The following is a 23,615-nucleotide window of genomic DNA, read 5'->3' as shown; positions in this document are numbered from 1 at the left end:
AGTCCAGCTTTGGTCTTCTTTTTAGATCTACACAGTCAGATCCTGCAGACAGCTAACCAAAATTGTCCTAATCTTTTATCCTTTCTCTTATGCTCAACTTTGAAACATTTCATCCTCTAACTCTTAGTGGTGCTGAGGTAAACTGCATTTAGTATTAAAGCTGAAGTCTCACCAGTCACTGAGCAGGGCTGAACAACTGCAATACAGGCAGCACTTGTCAGTATTTCCCAAAACACCACTACCTTTCCTGCAAGTACTTGATATTTTTAAGTCATATTATGTCTGAACATTTAGTGCTACAATGGACCATTTTCACTTCTGCTATTGCCTAATCAACAATATTCCTGTTTTGTTTTATTTTGGAACATTGCTCTGAATTGTAATTCTGCTTTCCAAAGCAATTGTATTTCCTATATCAATCTAAAAATGCTGTGAGTCATTTCTTCATCCTTTAAATTGCAAACTGAATTATTAAAGAGTAAAGCCTAGGACAAGCCCCTGTTTGATACACTTGAAACTGCTTTCCTGTTTGGCAGTGACCATTTTGACATAAGATATTCACTTCCAGCTGGCAGATAGAAAGAAAACTTCAGTTTAAAAATCATAATTGAAAAATAATTAGCTTAGCAACAATGTTGTGTTGGAGTAAGAATGTAAAGAAGTGCAGCATAAGGGACTATTTTTCTTAATATTTAATAATGAAATTTGATCTTGCAGCAATAATATGCAAAACCATGTGTCTATCTTAACAAATTATTTTTAATATGAAATCACTGTCTCAGAAAAGCAATGCCTGATTAGAAGGATTTTGAGCCTCAGAATAAAAGTAAAGTTAGTTCTAACATAGTCAAGCCTTATTAATTTAAAAACTAAGAAACAAGCAAACAAACAGTTAGATGCTATTAGCACACATTGCATTTTGAAACACTGATAGCACAAGGGGATCTGGTCTAGCCAGTATTTCTATAGATAAGAGGCAAATCTTCAGAGATCTGGTATGAATTTACGAAGCTAATAATGAACATAAAGATACCTATTGTACTTCTATTTTGCTTTGTCTTTCTGGAAGATAAAAGACCAAGGGATGGGAATCATGGCCAAGGATGGTTTTCTTAATGACTATATAAGGGTTGGCATGAGAGGAAGATGAATAAGCTGAAAGCAGGTGAGAAAAGGCCCAAGTGACATAAAACCAGGGCTCTTTGTCAACTTTGCCATAAATCTCATGCTTTATAAAAGATTGTTAAGGAAAAAGAGTGAACACTGTAATGATTTTCTATTATGCATGAATGTCCCTTGGTTGAATAGAGAAGGTGTGAAACAAACGAATACAAAAGTATCAGGCAGAAAAGACTGACCCAATTAAATGTGCTTTAGAAAATAATATTAATATGACATGTTGCCTAAATGTGGGATATTCTGTCTCTTTGGAAGACCTGACAGATGGAAAAAAGATGCTTCAGTCACATAAATGTTATTCCAAAGGATATATATATAGAAAATACTTCATAGGAAACAGTAGCTTGAAATGTTAATAGGACTCTAAATTGTAAATAATTCAGACCACTGGTAGAAAAAATAATCTTAAATCTTGCTAAAACCACATGGTTAAAGATAGATAGCTCCTATTTTATTATTTACACAGGGACAAGATTGTTGAGAATTGTTTCTAAATGTGACAGAGATTGTCTTCGTAACTCAGTTCCCAGTGAATTTGTTTGAAGCACACAAAGAAAGCATGTGAAAATTTTAAAGCACAAGAGAAAATTGGTGGGGAATATCTACACCATCTCTGGATTGCTGGCCTGAATTCAGCCTCAAGATAAGATTTCCCATCCATAAGCAATGGATCAGCATTCAGGCCTGTTGCTAAGTGTATTAACATGCTTCCAGGCCTTCCTGCATGTGCAGTTCACAAACTGCATGAAAGCTATATGAATTATGCAAATCAGACTTCTCCCTGATCATTCTTTAGGACTGGTTTATGCACACTCAAAATGAAGGACCAGTTGCCACCAGTGTCTGGAGAATTTTCATTAAACCACAGCCCAGCGATGTAACTTAGAAGCATAGCTAAAAAAATTTAAATTTAAAATAAAAATTTAAAAATTTAGGTACTACCAAAAATGGTTCCTCACTTAACACCCATCTGTACTGAAACCCATACAGCAGCTGTTTCTGCAAAAGGTAATTGCTCCATTATATGGAAGTATAGATTTTACAGAAACCAAAATGTTATTATTCCCTTTTTCTAGGCTGAATCATAGAACTTAAATGGAAAATTAAAGCCATTGAATTAAGCCTTTTGCGGTACAATGATGTTACCACCTATGTCTCAGACCAAAAATCACTTCTGAATATTTTACAGTAACTAAAAGAAATATAACAAAGTACTAACCCCTGTTAACTGGAGTAAAGCTCAGATATCATAGAAACCAAGGGAAACACCTATGTCTTGTGCTTCAGCAGTAGAAGAACTATGTTACCTGACATTCTCACATGACATTAAGAAATGAACTCACTCCCTGCTTCTGAGGAACCTAAGCAAACAGAAATATCCACCTTCAAACAGGGTAATTATCCCTACCTTTTTCTCCCTATTCAGTATCCAGGGAGAACACTCTTTGCTGAACTACAACTCTGGTGATCAGATTAGCCCTGAATAAACAAGCAAAATATCATGGATATGATAGATGGAATGTTTTAATTATAGTGGGAATAGCTACCTTGTTTTCCCTTTTCAGTGCTCAAATGTACAGCATGTCTGTACACAAGGTCAGTTGTGGATGCTCCATCTCCCTGGAAATATTTAAGGATAGGTGGGATGGGGATTGCAGCAGCCTGGTGTAGTGAAAGGTATCCCTGGTGTCAGGGAAAGTTGGAACTAGATGAATTTTGAAGTCCCTTCCAACACACACCATTCTGTGATTCCTTGAAATCATGGCATTTTAACCTTCTAATTTTAAAGTTAAGAACTTCAGAATACCACAGAAGATGATGCACAATAATGTGTTAATAAAGGCATCTAAAATAAATTCCACTCCTAAAAAATCAGTATAATTCTGCCCTTAATATAGCAATAGAAGAAATCTTGCATTTCTTATGTAAATAAAGACACATTTTGGAGGGATTTTGCTTGAAACAGTCACTTTTTTTTTTACTACATTATGAAAACTTGATTTATGTTTGCCTTACAAGTATGGTAAATCACACCAGATAAAAATGTCAAGAAAAGTCTCTCTTAATAAACATATTGATAGGATTTACTCTAAGTGTTAAAGCTTAAATGTACAGTTTCTACCCTAAAGCTGACAAGCTGTTGACAGATGTGTCTTTGCATTAGTTTCACGCATACAAACACTTCTGCTGAGTCTATGCATTGCTTAGCTGTGGATGTTTTATGTGTGTGACAGGTCATGCGCAAGATCTTCTGCAATTTGCCTCATTTTAGCTGAACAGACATTTTGCATCTAAAGGCAAAAGGAAGACAACTCCCATCTTTGATTACACATATGCAATCTGCACAAGTGTCAAAGATGACTGTGACTGGCATGTGACTTGATTCTGCGGCACACTGGTGTAAGGCTGTTTCTTTATTATGTTAGACAGGTACTCACAATTTTTTTTTTTTTTTTTTTTTTTTTTTTTTTTTTTTTTTTGCTGCTGAATGTATGAATTGCAATCGTCGCTTCCAGACTCTAGTGACAGCTCCTGGTGCTCTCATGGAAACCATTCCTATGGCTATTCACTCTATTGAACCCTACCATACTCAACAGTCTAATAAAATCAGTGCTGGGGAGCTCACTGCTACAGGGAGTGAAAGAAACAGAAAGCTCACAAAACAGCAAAATTGGATATCTTTGGAAAATGTAAATTCCAATGGGTGGCTTTCACAACTTTTTCTGGTTCTGCCAAGATACAATTCCTAATTTTTTCTTGACTCAGCTATGTTTGATTGCTAATATATATATCACTAATAGACAGCACATAAGAACTACAAAGGGAGTGGCAAGCTATACTTTTTCTTTGGACTAATAGGAAGGCACCATCTATATGCTTTCTAGTGTTCACATAGACACAATGACTATGACAGACAAGCAAGTGGAATTTTAACAACCACACAGCTTGTTGTCAGAAAATTAAATGTGCCACCACTGAAAGTAATGTTACCTGGATTTTTTTACTATGTGATTAGGTACCAGGTTACTTTTTCAGCCTTTCACTTACACTAGATTAGATAAAACGTTGCAATAATTTTCATTACAAGATGCATTAAAGAAGAAAATTATATTTAAAGCAACAGTTCTAAGACATATTTAATCATCTTCATCAGTCTCCATAACATCTTTCCCTGAAATGTTGTAAAAAAACCCATTTTCTGTTGGAAGAAGTGTATGATTGATGAAAGGGCACTGTCTGAAGGACAAGTTATAATTTCACTGTAAATCTTTGAAAGTGATCAGTTTTATTCTTACTTTTTTAGTCCCACCAATTGTGTAAGGATCAACTTTTTTGCTCAATTGTTATGAACAAAGTGCCTGAGAATGACATACATGAATACATGAACATCCTTTTCATCTGCAATGTTTATGAATGCAGACAAAGACATAACCCTGATTCATGAACTATTAAAAAAGTGATGGGATATTCATCCATGCAAAAAATATTCATATACACATTCAATTTCCTTAAGGTAGTGAAAAATCAATCTTTCATTTCCATTTTATTCTTTTATGTTCAGCTCTAGTAAATCCTCTTTTTCAGAGTGAGCTGTTTTGTAAGTTTTCCTGTACTGAACTTCACTCTTTTGAATGATATAACTGTCCCCTTCTACCTTTCCATTTTTTAACTAGGAAATTAGGAACTCTACTATGTTTCAGGGGGCACAAAAGGGTACCAAAGAATTAACAAAGACCTTATCTGTTGTGGACACTGTACATACATCTTACTTCCACAGTTAAAAGGATAGTCCAAAAGTAATCCTATATTTAAACTTAAGTATAACAACACCATGTGGCTCTAATAACAAAGACGTATAGTTGAAAAAATGTCAACAAGGTATACACTTTGCCAACAATGACACTGTGTGTATGCTTTCACTGAACTTTTGAATGTGACAAAATGTACAAAAAAAATTGACTGTCCAGTCTGTCCCGCACTTCAAGATGATACAGCCCTAAACTCATGGTATAAACAAAAGGACATGCTGGAGGGAATACTGTAAGTCTTGTTGAAACTAGATAATTTAGATCTTCTGCTGTGGAACTCTCCTTCATAACATAACTGGACTGAGTAATTGAGAGCTGAAATTGATAGAGAAACTGCAAAAGTAATTTATGGCCCTATTTTCAGATGCTGATGAGGTCAGTCTATTACATTCTTCAAGGATCACTGTAAATATTGTTTTTTTGTTGGTTATGTGCCTTTTCATCCTTTAAACTTCATGTACCTGACTTCAGCATAAGCTAACTGAAGATACCTCATACATATTATGAACAAAAGTCTACCAGAGAGCAACAAGCTTAATGCTTAACAAAGCATCAAAGCTGAAGTCAACCATGATGGTCATGGGAAGTTTACAGAGCAGCTTCCTCACCCTCTACTTCATGGCCAAGTTAGTGCAGTCCACTTTATATTCATGGATATTTTTTTTAATTTCCTTGTGTTTGTCTACTTGCTAGGTTCCATAAAAATATCCCACTCCTTTATTTAGGCTGCAACTACTTTGAGACATGGGCTATTTGCTGCCTGATAGCTACACACTAGTGAAAACCATATAGCTCATTGCTGTTTGGGTTCAAGGCAAAAGCATGTTGATACAATAAGAAATAATGATGTACAAGCCCTTTTTTTTCTTGTCTTATTAAAGATTAATGTATGTGTTCAAACTCTACTGTAAAGACCTTTAAACTATGAGTGGTTTATAGAATTCATCGTCCATCATAGAAGGATACAATTTATATCAAATACCTATGTGTATCTGTGAAATAAGTGAACTGAATAATTTGTTCTCAGAAATAGTTTTACTATACTTTTATAATATTTTACAGTATTATACCTACTCTCCAATATTAAGCAGAACCCAACCCTTTCTTACAATCCATGAGCAACGTTCTTCAAGAGGCTGTTCCAAATCCTCTTCATGAAACTTTAGTGCTCATGCTATTTACCCTACTGTGCTTATTGTTCATTAGTGAATGATGTTTATACAGAGTGCCAATGCCATAACTGTGGCTTTCCCTTCAAACTTCCAAGTACTGTTTTCCAAGCAGTAACAGCATGGGAAGCATTTAATACTGCACGAATATGTGAACCTGCAGGAACTACTTACAGTGGGAGCCTTGGAGGGTATAACCAGATTATGTTGCATTTGAAAGCCCCACAAATTATCAAACAGAGAGAAAAAAACCTCTTTATCCTATCCAGTCTGTACTAATCACTGGTATTGACAGATAACTGAACATAAAAATAAATATTGCTGAACGGCAACTCTTCCAAAGTTCTGAAAAGATACTGATGCAACAACTCACAGAAGGTCTCAGATAAAAGGACAGCCAAGACCATTCCATATTTTAAAGGTACTTTTTTTGCTAAGACTTATTCCTCTTATTCATAAATATCAATCTGATTCCCAAATACGAAATCTTACTTCTCAAGGAAAAGAAATACTGCAGAAATGAAAATTTTGTTCCTACTGATGTCAGCCTCCTCTGACCCCTATATATAAGAAACAGTCCTCAAAAGTTGCATAACTTCCTGATAATTCTCCTTACCCAAAATAAACAAATTAAAAATGGATTTTTGATATGAGACCTTTTGGTCTGAAAAAGATAAATTATGTACACACTGGGACAGAAGATTTTCCACAGAATCACACATGGCTAAGAAACCTCATGAGGGTCAAAAAGGACAACTAAATAAGGCAATTATAAATCTGGTGTAATCTGCCTCTCAGAAGGCACATGCAGTAATTTCAAGGTAAATGCACTATAGACTGTGCCACAAGAGCTGGATGTTGTATGATTAGAAAGGAAATGTATTCAATTTTCTGAAGCTGGATCCAGCTGAAGAGCTGGACGTTGTATGATTACAGAGGAAATGCTTTCAGTTTTCTGAAGCCTTGTCAGTAACCACTATACTGGCAATGAATTGCCATATAAAACACAAAATGCCATCCAAATTCTGAAAATGTACTTCTTGTGTTACTTCCTGAATATTATTGATATGGGTTTCTCTGTTTCCTGGCAAAGCAGTGAATGAACTAAACATTGCTTTAGACAATTCCTCTCGACTTTTCAGCAAGGTATGCAAAAAGACTACATACACATGTATTGGAAATGAGTGTGCCTGTCCTCATGCTGTACTGATAGCTGTAGAATTGCATATTATTAAAAAAAAAAAAAAAAGAAGCAAGCAAATACTTCTTACCATAAAACCCTCAGTGTACTGAAACTGAGATCTGGAACTGTCTTCTGCTGTGGGACTCAGGGGCTTAGGATCAGACATAGAGCGTTGCATCATCTTTGCTGTCTTTGGGCTTGATGGAGGAACCTTGGCCATGTCAGCATGCAGCATCTTCTGAGGGCTGATGTCATCAGTCATGGGTTTTTCATAAGGTACAAATGCTGACTCTATTACTTTGCTTGGTGAAACGGGTGAAATGGGTGAATAGAGAACTTTGGGAGATTTGGGAGGGGAAGGGACTACCTGTAATGTGGAGTCTGGACGAAGGTGGGATGTGTATCCTATCTCTAACGGTGTTGGACGTTTTTTATCTTTCTGAGGAGAAGAAGCTGACAGATATTGGGGACTTTGAGTGTCTGATGCTGTCTCTGTTTGACATCCTAGACTTTCTCCTTTATATGTCTTTTCTGGAGCTGAAATATGCTTTATGATTTCAACCTTAGCATCCCATCGGGCCCTGATTGAAGGTGTTCTTATTGTTCCTACAGGTTCTGTTTGCACAGAAATCTCTGCCACTGTCTGAACTGCGATACTAGATACCTTGGAGAATGGTTTAGCTTTGTCTACCTCAGGGGTGGTCTCACTGTATTTCCCTATACGAAGCTTCCGTCTGGATTTGCTGGAAAGATCCCATTCCTCTTGATCTTCATCATCAGTCTGAACACTTGTATCAACACTCTTCTTAGTTCTCCGTCTCCTGCTGGTGTAGCCTCTTTCTGCTCCATCTTCATCATCAGTTTGCACTCCACTGTCTACTATTTTTTTAAAACACCGGGGCTCTTCTTCCAGGGTCTCCTCAAACTCCTCATAGGGACCACGTAATTTTGGCATAGAACTTCTCTTTTTCAATTGCTTCTCCTCTCTAACATCAATATCCTTCAGAGACATTTCTGAAACTGAGCTTAGGATACCAGACCTGGGTATGTATTGGGTAATGCCATCAGACTGAACTGTATACCATGCTTGACTTTGTGGAATTTCAATACCCAGCACTCCTGAAGCTGTAGTGGTTGTGTCATCAGTAGGCCAAAATTGGCCATTTTCTGTGCTTGCATACTGTCCTTCCAAAAGTGTTTGATCTGTGGTAGTTTGTGGTGACCCAGTTCCTGAAGGGTCATAACCATACTGATATATTTGACGAAGTTTTTGCTCCTCTAACTGCTGGTGGAGCTGTTGTTGAAGTTGTTGGAATTGTTCAAGCTGCAACTGCTGCTGGGCTAATGTCTCTTGTCTCATCATAAACTGAGCTTGTCGTTCCTCCTCCTGCTGAAATAAGAGATGATGTTTCATGGATTGCAACTCTTCAAGCTTTTTTTGCACCATAAACTTTTCCTGTTCCCTAAATCTTTGAATTTCCTGACGTTCCCATTCCAGCTCTTCTGCAAAGCGCTGCTGCTTAATTTTCTCAAGCTCAAGAAGTTCCCGCTCCAAATCAAGCTGCTGCTGTTTGCCTTCTTCAGGGGCAATGAGAAGGGCAACCTCATCATCAATTACATCTGTATAAACTTCAGATGCTGTAGTTAAAGCAGGTATCAAGCTGGTTGGCTCAGTGGTAATAGTTTCTATAGAATGAGGTGGTAAACCCGTCTCCATACCAATGGCAGTAATTGCTTTATCTTTTTCAGCTGCAACAGTTGTCAAGAAACTATATGATCTTGGGAGTGGTTGAGTCTGTTGCAAAGTTGATAAAGAGGGCACTGAGTCAATTGTTTGGAGAGTAGGTAAATCTCTGACACTTGTACTGAAAATAGAACCGGGTTGTGTGGTGATGGCAAATGTGGATGGGATTGGAGTTGCGACTGAAGAATAAACAACACCATTGGATGATCTTAAAACACTTCCAGCACCAAACTGGGAACCCACAGATGACACCATTCTTGCTTGGGAATACTGTGGTGTACTGAGCCCGAGGCCAGAAATCTGCCGAGTCTCTGGATATGGACCTGTAGTCTTGCTTGAGTAATCCATAACCTCACCTGAAATTACAGGGCAAAGTTACAGTCCAGTCCCACAAAAGAATGCTGCTTTGCGGATTCTGAAAGTCATCCCATCTTGATGAAATAAATGGGAAGGGGAAACCGCATGCAAATCTTCAGGTTAATGATCTATTTTAGATGTGAAGGAAACAGCATTTCTGAACATGCAGGCACATGCAGGCACCTCTGTGCAAACACATACGTAAAATGAAGAAATGAAAAACACGTGTAATCCGGAATAATTTGTCACACTGTCCAAAAGAAAACAAAATAACAGAAGGAGAGGAAAAAACAATAAAAAAATTATCCTGAAATGAGGTGAGGAACATCAAAATTATATTTCAAAGAGAGATCTGCTGCTGTGTCATACTGACCTGTAGTTACTCTTCCAGAAGTAAGATCTACTGCTGTATCAGTTGCCCCAACACGATAATCAAAGCTATTCTTGCTTCTGTATGCAAATAGTCCAGCTTCTGATAAATTTGTGTCAGACATAGATGGTTTCATACCTCCAATTCCTCGGTAACCGTATGACCCTGAACGATCATACTGATAATGGTCATCTCTGTAGCCAAAGCGATCTTCAGGAAGTGTCGTAGGAGGCTGCTGTGCTGTACAGCTCCTACCAAATGGCAATTTATAAACCATATCACAGCAGACAGCTCTTCTCCCTGCAGTCAGATCTACAGGCTTTTCATCATCTTCTATTACTGTTGTTATGATGCCTGAAGCAGTTTCATCCATTGTTACTACTGTTCTGTGGGATTTTGTAGTGCTAAGGTCAACTACTCCACTCTCTGCTGGCTCCTGAGAAGTGGAGAGATCAGTCCAACCATTTGTAACCCCAACAGGTGGTACAGTAACAGGCTTTGTAGTAGCCCATGTCACTGCCTGTGTTGAAGTACCTAGAGATAAATTTATTGGCACTTCATCTCTACCTACAGAGAAGGCCTGGCTGCCTGTTACTCTGTATGCAGGCTCAAAGTGTTTTGATGTTGTTAGTTGAAGCGGCGTTGTCATCGCGTGTCCCAGATCCACGAGGCTGTCTGTGCTGGTGGTGTAGCTCACAGTGGCAGTGCAAGTCATTACAGTCACTGTCTCAGTGACTGCAGGCAGAGGAGTGTCAGCAACACATGCAGTGCTAAGATTTATTATGGATGGCTGGACAGTACTTACTGGCCGTCCACCTGTGTCACTTGCTGGCATTTGCCTTCTTACATCCATGGAAACAGCAGAGAGATCCATACAGCTGTCTCTCATTTCAATGTCCATCTTAGTTAAAGTGCGAAGATCTATGACATCGCCCAAAGGATGGAATCTTCCATTCTCTCTGTATCTGGGTTGGTCTACAATATGTAGTGGCTCTGGAGGTATAGTAATAGCAACACTACCTAAACCATAACCAGGCACTGGACCCTTAACCACAGACACTGTGGTCTTGGTTATGTCTGTTGTTACTACTTCTGATTTTGAACTAGGTATTTTTTCAAAAGTTGATTGTGTTGTCATAGGAATATCTTGCAGTGCACCTGAAATATGCATACTCTGACCTGCCATACTTTGAATATCCATAGTTTTCATGGTTGTAGTAAAAACTGGTTGCATAGGCTGGGGAATCTGTTCTTTAGAAGGTGCTTCTAAAGGCCAGCTGGTAACAGCCTGGCTAGTTATAGCTTCAGTGGGAGTTCCAGGCTCAGATGGCAATGTGATGACAACATAGGTTTCCTGTGAGGGTTTTGCCAACCTTGGTGAAGATTTGTTAGAGTGTGGAGACAAAGGGGAAGTGGGAGACGGTATTTTGTAGTCAGCTGTGGATACCAAATTTAGAGTCATACTTGAAGTCAATGACAAACTTACTGGTTTGGGCTGTGTTTCTGCTGGCTTATGAACAGTTATTGGGAGTGGAGGAATTGCTGGTTTAGGAGCAATTGGAGGTTTAGTTGCTTCAGGTGGCCTGTGACTGAAAACAAGCCCTGCTGGAATGGAGGATGGTTTGGGTGGTACAGGAGGTGGTGTTGGGGTATATGTTTTTGTGACAGGCACCACATGGTCCTTTAATACAGCTGTGGACTCTAGTGTTGGAACACTTGTGACTGGAGGTACCACTGTGGGAGCTGTTGCTGCTGGAGCCTTAATCTGTGACTTCTTTTTGGGATAAATGGCTGGCTTGGGTAAAATAGGTGGTGGTGGTAATGGTGGTGGAGGAGGTGGTGGAGGAGGAGGAGGTGGGGGTGGAGGAGGATGAGCAGGAGAATCCAAAGAAGAGCTTCTAAAAAGAGAGAATACTTTGGCTGAAACAGCAGGAGCTGAGGAAGGCACAGAGACCATGCTGGTCTTACTTACAACACTCTGAGTGAGCACAGAAGATGTTTCTGATGCAGGCTGTGTAACTGGCACTGGTGCTATACATATAGGTGGTTGCTCAGATGCAATATTAGTCAAACCAATCCTTGTCATGTCAACACCCAATTCTTTGTGTGGCTCTTCATGATGAATTTTGACACTACCAGCCTCTACTGTACTTTTGATTTTTCTAGCTGCTTCCTTCTCTGCTTTAGAGGTATCAAAGGTAATGATGTCAGCTGCATATTCCTTGGATTTTGTAACTGTAGATGCCACCACTAAAGGTGCAGTTTCAGGCAAACAAACTGCAGTTTGCTCCACACTCTCTGCATCTGATTCAAGAGATGGTTTTTTAGTGGCTCCGGCAATAGATTCATAAGGCATGCTCACTTCAGAGTACTCTTTTGCAGATGTCAAGGGAACTTGTGTTACTATCCTGACACCTTCAGAATCTGCTGGTTTACTTACACCATCTGCCGGACCTACAAAACCTGTGCTTGCACTATCTAGAGGTGAGGAACTATCTGTGGTAGAAACTGAAGATGTAGATGATGTTAAGGAAGCTGTATCAGAAGGTAAAACGGATGCAGCACCTTCTGATGTCTCGGAGTATGTTAATATTGATGTTTCATGAGAAATTATTTCTTGAATTTCTCTGGCATAATCTGTTAAGTATTCATCTTCAATTTCCTCTGCTGTAAAATGCTGTGTTATTTTAACATCTGGAATAGAAAGTGTTGTGCTACTGACAGGTGATACATCTGAGATTGCTGAAGTAGTGCTTGATGTTAAAGATGTACTATCCACTATTTCTCCACCACCAGATACCTTTGTATCAGATGTGGGAATGAAATCTGAAGCTGGTTGTGTTGGACTAGACCCTGGGGTTAGCTGCATTTTCTGCCTTTTCATAAGCTCTTCATAAGCAGCTTCTGCATCTAACAAATGCTTTTCCTCAACGGTGGAAGTTACTGTGCTGTCTAATACAACTATTTCATGACTTTCTGGGATAATGTAAGAACTAGAAACAATATCTTCTTGAGGCACAATAGTATGTAAAGTCTCAACACTATAGTAGTCTTTCTCTAGATCACTAATTTTCTGTAGTTCATCATAGACCTGTTCTGGAGCTCTTGGTTTTTTCTCTTTTCCTCTCTGTTGTATATATTCACTGCTCTCATCTTGTCTCATAACAAGACTAGTATCAATAGTTCCATTGTAAGAATCCTCTACTAAAGATTCATAAATATAATCCTCTATTAGCATTCCACCATATAAAGATTCTTTTTCAAATACTTCATCTTTTTCATTTGACATTTGAAATGATTTGGACTTATGCATCATCTCCTCATATACCTCTTCAGCACTTTTCAATGTCTTTTGACCACTCTCTTCTTTTGGGAGTCCAGTTGGTTGTTCATCTGTTGGCGAGTATAGAGAGACGGCAGTAGGCAATTTGTAAACTTTTTGCACTTCTATTATTTTTTCTGGGCTGATTTCAAAACCTTCAGGTTCTGACTCAATGCTGGGTGAATATTCAGAACAAGAAGATCTGTGCAGCTCTTCCATTTCTGCAGCCTGTCGTAATTCTTCTGTTGGAGATGCATCTTCAATGGGAGAAAGATTACTTGGTGGAGTCTTTGGACGTTCCCGTCTCCTCTGGGCTCTGAGTTCATCCTTATCCTTTTTAGATTTTTTGCTAGAACTTTTTCTTTGTTGCTGTTCTAATTCACGTTGTTTCTCTTGTTCCTTTAGCAGTTCCTCCTCTTCCCGTAGTTCTTCTTCTTCTGAAGAATCTTCAATAGTGGGAAGAAGAGGACCATGTGTCCGATGCCTTGCTTTGCGCTGTTGTTTGCTCTCTCCTCCCAGTTTTTTGTGACTAGGACTACTGTCACTGTCTTCGTCAAGTGATGACACTGAAGTAGGAGATGTACCTGGTGTGAAACTAGAAGCATGTAAACTAGAAGATCCTTCACCTCTAGATCTATCTTCGGGTGAATCTGTAAGACTCTCCATCTCTAGCTCAGGCTCTTCATCAAAATATAAAATACCTTTTTGCGGTTCAGATACTTCAGAATATTTGTTTGTTATTGTACTATTTAGTTCTATTGTTTTGAAACGTCGAAGGCCTCCTCCTCCAGATACTGCAAGTTCTTCACTGTCTTGACTTTTGCTTTCCCTGTATTTTGGCTCTGGGCTTTCATCAAAAGTCTCGTCATCATCATCGTGCCATGAGTGCCTTCTTCCTGCATCCTCATCATAGCCTGCACTACTTTTCCGTGCCAGTCTTCTGTGTTTTCCAGCTGTTCCTTTGGCTTTGCTTTTCACTTCTTCTTTCTTTTGGCTTTCAGCTGCACTGATCTCTTTGAGCTGATTTCTAATGAATTCATCATCTTCAGAACCTGAAGCATCTTCATCAGCACTCATCTCTATAATCTGTTTTCTAATGAAGTCTTCCTCATCACCTGATCCCTGACTGTCATCTCGTTTGTACTCATCACTGCTTGAAGAACCAACACTTGTTCTTCTTTTTCTCCTTGGGACAGGTGAGTTTTCACTCTCACTACTGTCTTCCACAGAGTCATAGCGTTGCTGTCTTCTTACTGATATGTCATCTCCTTCATGTTCTTCTTTGTAGTCTGCCTGGGAGGAGGCAGTTCCTTTGCCCTCTTCTACAATGGTTCCTTCACTTGTTTTGATAGCTTTTAAGTCTTCCTCATCTGAACTGTAAGATTCTGGAGTGACGGGCAAAGGCTTTGTTTTAAGTTGATCCTTTGTCTGTTCACCATATGTTTCAGAAAGGTCTTTGCTTTTTGCAGATTTTTCATCAGAAAGAGTGCTTGCCTGAGCTTCTAAAATTGAGAGTACAGTACTTTCCAATTTAGCTAGATCTGAGGGGCTTGGTGGACTTTCTTGTGAAACAGTGACTTTTTTACTAGTTTCTTTGAGTAAATCCTTTTCATCAGTGGGGATATGACTTGGAATTTCACCAAGTGAACTTGATATCCCATCAGAAGAATACCCGGTGTCACTCAGACCTTGTGGACTTTTCTGTTGCTGAGAGCTTGATGTGTCTGATTTGTCATCCTCCTTTTCCTAAAAAAATAAATACATAACGCGTGTGTATATATTTATATATAAATTCCTAATGCCTCCTGGCAATTAAAATGTGAATTTTTTTTTCTAAAGAATGAGTTATGAGTACCTCATTAAGAAAAAAAAAAAAAAAGAAGTTTCTTGGTAAATTGTGCAGAGTAAGCTGCTGGTAGGGCAGTGTAATTGCAGGGAGGAAGGCACGATGGTCAGCCATTGATTAAAGGAAGCAAACAAGGCAGGCATTCCTGACTGACCATCAGAACCAATGTTTTCCTTCTCCTCCCTAATTAAACACCCTTAGTCAGCCTACCTTCCACATCCTTCTACCTCATTCTGACCCACAAGCATTTCTAACTCCTTCTATAAATAACAAAAATACTAAAAATATCCTATGGAAAGTATTTCTAGGCCAGTTTCATTCCTGCTTCTTGCAGCTGTGAAATGCTCTGTACTTAGTGAATGTAACTCAGTGTTTGGCTAAAACACAGCTCCCTCTCCAAAATACAGGTCACCTTAGCTCTACTCTGAGCTGACAATTTTAGAAACTGTCCCCAACACTGGCAATTTAGAACAAGCATCCCAAAGTCTCATGATTTTAATAATATGATGTGATCTTTATTTTTGTTAAGGATCTCAATAATAGAAGTAGGTGGAATTTACTGGTTTTGCTAATTTAACTCAGTGATTTCAGAATTAGGTAAAAGTATTAATTTAAAGGTTCAATTTATGAACTTCATTGGCAACATGATTATTTGAAAAGCAATTAAAAATACTGTGGAATAAATATACTAGAAAAATTATCATGAATGTTAATTATAATTTTAAATTACACTTACACTCAAGTTGCTATAAACTACAAGTATTTTTAAAGTTTATTCACAATAAAGTTACATTTAGGGTCAAAATATCAAAACCCAAATATTTTTTTATAGTCAGTCATATTACTTTTTATAATCAATCAGGTTTAGATTTAATTTACATTTAAGTTATGTGTTCTTGCTTTTAGACATATCACTTTGAACACAATCCTACGTTTAAACACTAATATTTATATTAGTATTAAAGTATATATATTATTATTACTGTGTATACAACTTAGTATTTTATTAACTAATCATCATTCACAGGAGTGATTTATTATATGGTTTGCAAAATCAGATACTACATTGAATATAAACTACATTTGTTCTTATCAATATTAAAACCAATATTGCAAATTCAAATATCTGATGTCACAGCAAAATCCATTGCAAATAAAAATCCAGTGTGAAAACAAACATTTCTAAGGACTTCTTGCATAGGAAGGCTGTGATTAATATAAAAACATGGAGAAATCTGCAGTACTTACAACAACTTTTGAAAGGCATCACCATTTGAGGCCTACAGCTCATAATATTCTGAAAAATCTAGTCTTGGATATTCTCCAGCCCTTAAGGACAGAATTATGTATGGTCTTTACAAAAATCCAGCAATAAAGCAAAAATAAAAAATTCAGATTTTGTATATTATATTTCCATTTTAGTCCCCTTTATTAAAGAAAAAAGTTCTTAAGGGAAATCGGTTTTGCTATATTTCAAAAATACATATATCATTAAAACTAAGTGATTTTTCCCTCTATAAATAGCACAATCCTCACTGAAACATCACCTGTGACATTTGATTGTTACTTTTTCATTTATGACCAATGTGTTAATTTATATGAAGATATATCCAACAAAAGTCATTATGATCAGATTAGAAGAGCTACTAAAAATGCAAACATTGCTCAAGCTCAGAAGGTTTCCCAGGACAGAATGCATCCACCTAGTGAAAGTGAACCTCTCAAATCTTGGTTCTCCCAGATGATGTGATACTGTCAGCTGCAAAGCAGAGACAGAAGGCATTGACTGAACAGCTAAGCACAGAAAAAGGTAGAGAACAACTAACTGGTCATGGAACAGCTTCAGCCATTCTCCTTGCAGCTGAGTCCAACATCTAATACCTACTGTGCCCAAACCAGAGGAGATGGAATGAATAAAGCTGTTGCCTACCCTGGTGTTGAACCTCAGTGAATGACATAAATGACTGCTACGAATCCCAGGAAACTGAATGTGAGAAAGTCAGCTGTTGGTACAGTCAGAAGAAAAAGATCTACAACAAGGACAGACTTAATTTCTCACTAGAAATAAAATGGATGAGGAAAAACCAACTTTTTTTTTAAGGTTACCAAAATATTAATATATTTTCTAATGTTTTTGTTTGTATCATTGCCTGCACCATGGTACATGCAAAAATTATCCTGCATATCATGTTTTGAGATCAATATGCATGTAACTTACAATAAGCAATACTTACAAGAAAAGTCTCTGAGCTTTTATTCCCAATTTTGTGTAGTTTGAGACTTAGGATATAGCCACATCTATTCTTAAAGGACTGCTAACTTATTTTCTGCAGTGTTGGCCATCACATCCACAAAGACAGCACCACTGTCAAACTTGCAAGCATACCATAAATGTAAGATTTTTAGATTAATAACAAAATATTGCTGAAACAATGTTGATACGGATCATATATATATTCCACAACACTTTGAGACTGAAAAAAAAAAAGCATTTAAATAAAAAATACTTTTTTTTCCTTGTAAATTAGGAAGTACTTTGGTACACATCTAAGTACTGGGCTTTTTTGAATATTTCAATGGCATTTCCTCTGAGTTTGCCTACTGAACAAATTTAGCTCTAAAACAGGCATTGATGAAATAAACTTCTTGAGAAATGAGGAAGAAGACTTGTAAAAGTTGCAGTCTGTATAAGACTTTAAAACAGCAAAAGCAACCTCTTTAACTACTGTTAAAAATTATCTAATTTAAATTGAATTTGTGCTATTCCAGTGGCATTTCTGTGATGCCAGAGTCAATTCATTATACAACTATTTTGTATTAGAAATTTTAGCTTTATAAATATTATTTGTTTGTACTCTTCGTCACTTTTACTATTCTTTTTTGAAAATATAAAGCTTAGGGTTCACAAAACATCTGGATGTGGTACTTGTGGACATGTTTTAGTGGTGAGGTGGTGATGCTGACTTAATGGCTGCACTTCATGAACTTAGAGGTATTTCTAAACCATAATGAATCTATCATTCTATGAAAAAGTTCCATCAGTTACTAAATCAATCCAGAAATTTATTAAAAGAAAAATGTGCCTAAAAGAAAACAAAAGCTTTTTTTTTTAAAAAAAAGTACTTATAGCTAGCAAGATTATATTCTGTTGAAGAGGACAGATATTTTATTTTGCAAAGGAACTCATCATTTTTAAAAGGTCAGTTTGTTTATAGAAGAATTAAAGATATCTACACCAAAAAAAAAAAAAAGTTTTCACAAGGTGGAAAAGAAACATGGTTTATTAAACTCTAATAATGTGCATTTCAATTTTATATTTTCACAGACAACTCTTATCTTCCTTTTTCTACCTCTCTCTGTTTTGTGGCATGTGTTAGAATAATGATGGAAATCAACACAATATTAATATTTATCCAGTTACTTGACTGAAGCACGTGATCATTCCTCAGTAATCATAAGGTAGTAATAAGGGTACATATATATATATGTATTCAATACATTGCAAATGTATGCTAATTGACAACATGATAATGGGTTCATACAAATATGTTGAACTACCTCTGTGTAAATTTTTAAGTTACAAGATGGCAATTAGCTACTGAAAAACTGCATGTATTAAACCTCCAAGATTTTTAGGCATCCTTGTTACAACAGCTAACTGCTATTACACATGTCAATAGTCAATATTACAAGACAGTTTCTCAGGGAAAGTCAGTTTCTGTAAAACATGAGAAGTCAGTTTATTCTTTAAAAACATTTTGAGGATATTTCAAAATATTACTGAAAAAAATTCTTTGAAGAAAAAAAAAAGGCTTTATGATTCCTTAAACCACACTTTGAGACTCAAATATTTTAAAATGTTTCAATACTGAAATCACTTTTTTTTTTAAAGGATACCAAATCTCTACATTCAATTGATATCTGTGATTTCACCTGCACCTGAAGGGAGCCTACAAAAACGATAGAATGAGAATATTTACAAGAGTATGGACAGGATAAGGCAAAATGGCTTCACACTTACTGAGGGCAAATTTAGATTAGATATTAAGAAGGAATTCTTTATTTTGAAGGTGGTGCATCACTGGCACAGATTGCCCAGAAATGTGGATATCCCATCCAGGGAAGTGCACAAGGCCAGGTCGGACGGGGCTTTGTGCCACCAGGTTTAGTGGAAGGTGTCCCTGCCCATGGCAGAGGGGTTGGAATGAGATTAACTTTAAGGTCCTTTCCAATACAGACTATTCAATGATTCTATGATTTCCCATGGATTATTCTACTGAATAACTATTCATACTGAATCGGAACTTAAGGCTTTTCATGGCTTCAGGGACTTATTGCTGCCTTTTTTTTTTTTTTTTAAGTGAAAAATAGGATAGCAAAAGTTGCTTATCTACTATTGGAAAGCTAGAAGAGTTAGTAACTACCATTTTCACAGAATTGAGTACAAAATTACAGTAGTTTGTCAAGTGCAGAAAGGCTTTCCCTTGCATCCCTAATTAAAAATACACCTAGACGAAATCCTCCACATGATTCTACACTGAAATACATGTAAATTATATTCTTCAATGTGTACATGTTGCCTTTTACCTAGTGAAATGGAAGGTATCTAAATTGGTGTGATATCTAAATTGGTATCACCTCTTCCACTTTTATCACATGCTCTCTTGGGAAGACCTGTGTCTAGCAATGTTTGATGAACAGCACAGACAACACTGAGGTACTTCAAGAAAGAAAAATTAAAAATAAATCAGAGTTAATTTTAGTAAGCACAAGCTAGTTGAGACACCCTCTTTATTTTTAATGCTGAACAATTTGAAATAGGCTTTTCCCAGATCTCCTTTTTGTTTGGTCCAAAAAATAGGATTTCTGGCTATGTTACTCTAAGCATAATTCAGTGATTCCCTCAGTACAATCTTACACCATAACTCTTGATATGATCAAGAGCAGTAAACTTAACATGTGATAGGAGGTTTATTTTAGACAGGAGACTTGGTTTATACAAATACTATTTTCCAAAGCAAAATTTCTGAATTGGAATATTTTTCTGTCCAAAAATCTTAATTAACACCAGGAAACACATAAAACAAAAATCAACCAAACCCTTGACCTTTTTGACTGGGATCATTTGAAAACATCATTCTGGCAAAGGTTAAACACTTTTCCTAAACCTACTCCTACCCTCATAACCTACTACTTTCATAGTATAATAATCAGCACCTAATTTGCAGTGCTGATACAAAACCCCCTAAATTTTCATTTCTCAGCAAACTGTGCAGGCTATTCTCTTCAGCTGATAAAGTGATTTGAATACAGACCTGTAGTACATGCCATCACAAACTCACCCATTCCTCTGACTTGAGAGCCCACAAATACCCTACCTGAATGTACTTGCCTATATGAGATAAACCAATTAAATACTAAAATGATGTAAAGATTGCATACTTTCATGTACCATGCTCAGGTATTACAAAGTATTCCTAAAATTTATATTTTACCATACATGTTACTCTTAGATTATTCCCTTTTGCGACTGAGAACTGTGAAAACACTCAAATTTCAACAATTAATCTTTGAGGTCTGAAGAGTCAAGAGATCAAGGTAAATAAATCTGAAATATTGGGAAAATTATTAAACAGGAGCTTTGCCTTAGTTTCAAATGCTTAACTGCTTGAGACTTACAATTAGACAAGTAACCTTGAAATGTGCATATAGAGCATAGGACTAACTGGTGAAACTTTCATTCGATGAGAGTAATTGATTTTATAATTTAGAATAATTTTGTAAAGAGAATAACAGTAAGGAGAAGGTCTGTAAGGATCAGATTCTAAGTTGGAGAAAGGGAAGTGGGAGGGAGAAAAACACTTACTATTTTTTCTCGTACTGCTTCCATGTGGTCGGTTCCTGGCAAAGGGGCTGTTTGAACAGGAATTTCTTCTTCGGGAGCTTTTTCAGCTTTCAAAACCTTTTGTGAAATCCCAGCTGTCAAATCCTTCTTCTTAACATCTTCTTGCTCCTTAGCCTGCAGTCCCTTATAAGGTGCTTCAACTTCTGCTTTCTGTTCAGCAACACGGTCTTTAATCTCAGCTGCAATTTCTTCCTTTTTGTCTTCTGGATGTGGTGTACCCTTTTCTGGGAGCACAGTTTCTTTATCTTCTTCCAGTGTGCTTAGGGGTATCTTTTGGTCTGCTGCTGTTGCAGGAATTTTATCTGCTGAAGGTGTCTTTGACAGTTTCCCTCGCTGAAGTTTTGTTTCTTCTTTTTGACCTTCCTCTTGGATTTTATCAACCGATAAAGTTTTCTTAATTTTTTCATGTTGAAATTTTATATCTTTCTGAATTCCATGTTGGATTTTATCAACTGAAGCTGCCTTTGGCAATTTTACCTCCTGAAGTTTTGTATCTTCTCTATGAGCTGCAGGTTGGATTTTGTCTGCTGACACTGCCTTTGCCATTTTCATCTGTTGGAGTTTTGGGTCTTCTTTCTGAACTCCTTGTAAAATTTTGTCAGCTGAGGGCACCTTTGCCAATTTTGCCTCTTGTTTTATGTCTTCCTTCTGAACTCTATGCAAAATTTTATCAGCTGAAGATGTTTTTGCCAGCTTTACTTCTTGAAGTTTTTCATCCTCTTTCTGAACTTCCTGCAAAACTCTGTCATAGGAGGCTGTCTTTGTCAATTTTGTTTGCTGAATCCTTGGATCTTCCTTCTGAGAAGCATGCTGGATTTTATCAGCTGAGGGTGCCTTGCCAAGTTTTCCCTGTTTAGGTTTTGCATCTTCCTTTTGAATTCCTTGCTGAATTTTATCAGCTGACAATGTTTTTTCCAATCTCCCCTGCTGAAGTTTTGGAGCTTCCTTCTGAACGCCTGGTTCTTCCTTTGGCTTTGCTGCTGCTGGAGTGGGCGGTGTGGAAGTCTTCTGAGGGGAATGGGAGGCAGCAGGCACAGGCCGTTTTTGAGGAGAAGCAGGTGGTTTGGATGTTGGTTGTGGACCTGTTTTCAGAAGTGGCACCTTGCCCATATCTCCAAGTTGTCCTGACATTGCCCTTTGGGTCTGGCAGTTTAAACACAGCCATTCCTGTACCTGTGATACAACAAATACATGAAGTTACTTATTGGAAAAAGTAACAATAAAATCATAAAGCATTTTCAGCTGATATAGTTGAATTCTTTCCATCTGAATGCTATGCATACTGGTAAGTTATTATTTTCTTTCCTGCCCTTGCAGGAAGATCCACAGCACCATTCCAGAAATGGAGCATATGAGGTTCCAGAAAGCTAAGATGAACAAATATAAAAAGGCACGGTGAAAACTAACAGCAACAACATTTTTCCAAATTATCATTGACCTATATGTGCAAAGTTTACTTAAATATTGCTAATATATATTTCTTTATAAAGCCTCTATAATCTATTAATAGATCCCTATAATTTTGCTAGCCTGAGAAAAAGAGGACCAACTGGCAGTCATGGATCTCTGTGTTTCTCTTAGGAAATCCCCTCTTGAGATTTTGTATAGATATATGTCTAAATTCATTATGACGGTAACACAACAGGAAGATCACCTCTCTGCTCACTTTTCTGTTAAATCCCTGCTGCACACTGGGTCCTTTTACTCCTCCCAAAAAATGAGGAAAAGGACAAGTGCTTCTATCTGTGCAAAAGATTTCCTTGCCAGTTGCCTAGCTACTACATGAGAGGAGTAATCACACTGTTTCCAGTGGGATTTAGTTTATAGTTCCTTTAAAATAGCAAAATAAATTTTTAAGCACAGAAAGGCACTGAAAGGAAAGAAAAGGAAGAAAAAAACAGTCTCTTCTGGATACTAGAATAGCTAATGAAAGTTTACTTCACTAGTGCAATATCAGCTTCACTAGCGGATAAGTGGTGTATAATGTGCAATAAAATCTACATTTAAAAATAGCTGATCTGCAATTTTTATAAGTGATATATAAATTACAAGAAACACAGATGATATGACAAAAATCCTAAGAACATCTCATATGGGCTAGTTTTATGGAAAAGCAACTAAGGAGAGGCCATTTAATATATAAAATTGTCTGACAAATTTTGTTTTAGGTACAAGCAAAGCAAAATATATGTGCATTATCATTCAGGCCATCAAACAATTGTCTTGTGTATTTATTATTCTACTTTTATAGAAATTACCAAACCAGCAAGCATGCTAGTAATTGAAACAAAAATATTTAATAATAGTACCCAATAATACTGTCCAAATTAATGCAGTTTAACAGCTGAATCAGTAGTCTCCCCTAACACTTACTACATCCTTTGCAAATCCAAACTGAATGTGTCTCTGTATCAGACTATTAAATATACTTTAGGCTTAGTTTTTCCTGTTGAAAAAAGCATTTAAACATAATTCTTCAGGATCTGTTATTCTCTTCCTTAGGAGTTAAAGGATTCCAACAGCACATCATTTGTTTAGGAAGCACTAATTATGAAATACAAATACTTTTTAATGAGTGTGCAAAATATAATATTTTTCTTCCAAATATTTCTTTTAGATGGGCCTATCTGGAATTCTTAGCACAGTTTCCTTTTTTTTCCTAGAAAAAAGTATTGGAAGCCATAAATATCTTGTGTACAGTCTTTAATAAACTGAAAATAGAAGCAATGCT

At 37.0% G+C, this 23,615-nt stretch overlaps 1 protein-coding gene across 8 annotated transcripts in view; it reads right to left on the bottom strand.

Moving 5' to 3' along the window:
• PCLO (piccolo presynaptic cytomatrix protein) overlaps positions 1–23,615 on the bottom strand; it is a 313,621-nt gene that overhangs the window by 156,892 nt on the left and 133,114 nt on the right. For all 8 annotated transcript variants that reach the window (XM_072919151.1, XM_072919156.1, XM_072919164.1 and 5 more), the window contains exons 4-6: positions 20,846–22,057; positions 9,815–14,879; positions 7,429–9,440 (exon numbers count right to left, since the gene is read on the bottom strand). In XM_072919151.1, coding sequence (XP_072775252.1) covers positions 7,429–9,440; positions 9,815–14,879; positions 20,846–22,057 — 8,289 coding nt within the window. The remainder of the gene's footprint in view (positions 1–7,428; positions 9,441–9,814; positions 14,880–20,845; positions 22,058–23,615) is intronic.

The sequence above is a fragment of the Taeniopygia guttata genome, chromosome 1A (genome assembly GCF_048771995.1).
Source record: "Taeniopygia guttata chromosome 1A, bTaeGut7.mat, whole genome shotgun sequence".
Classification (NCBI taxonomy): Eukaryota; Metazoa; Chordata; class Aves; order Passeriformes; family Estrildidae; genus Taeniopygia; species Taeniopygia guttata.
Note: the sequence above shows the minus strand (reverse complement) of the source record. Positions and strands in the feature narration are given on the sequence as shown.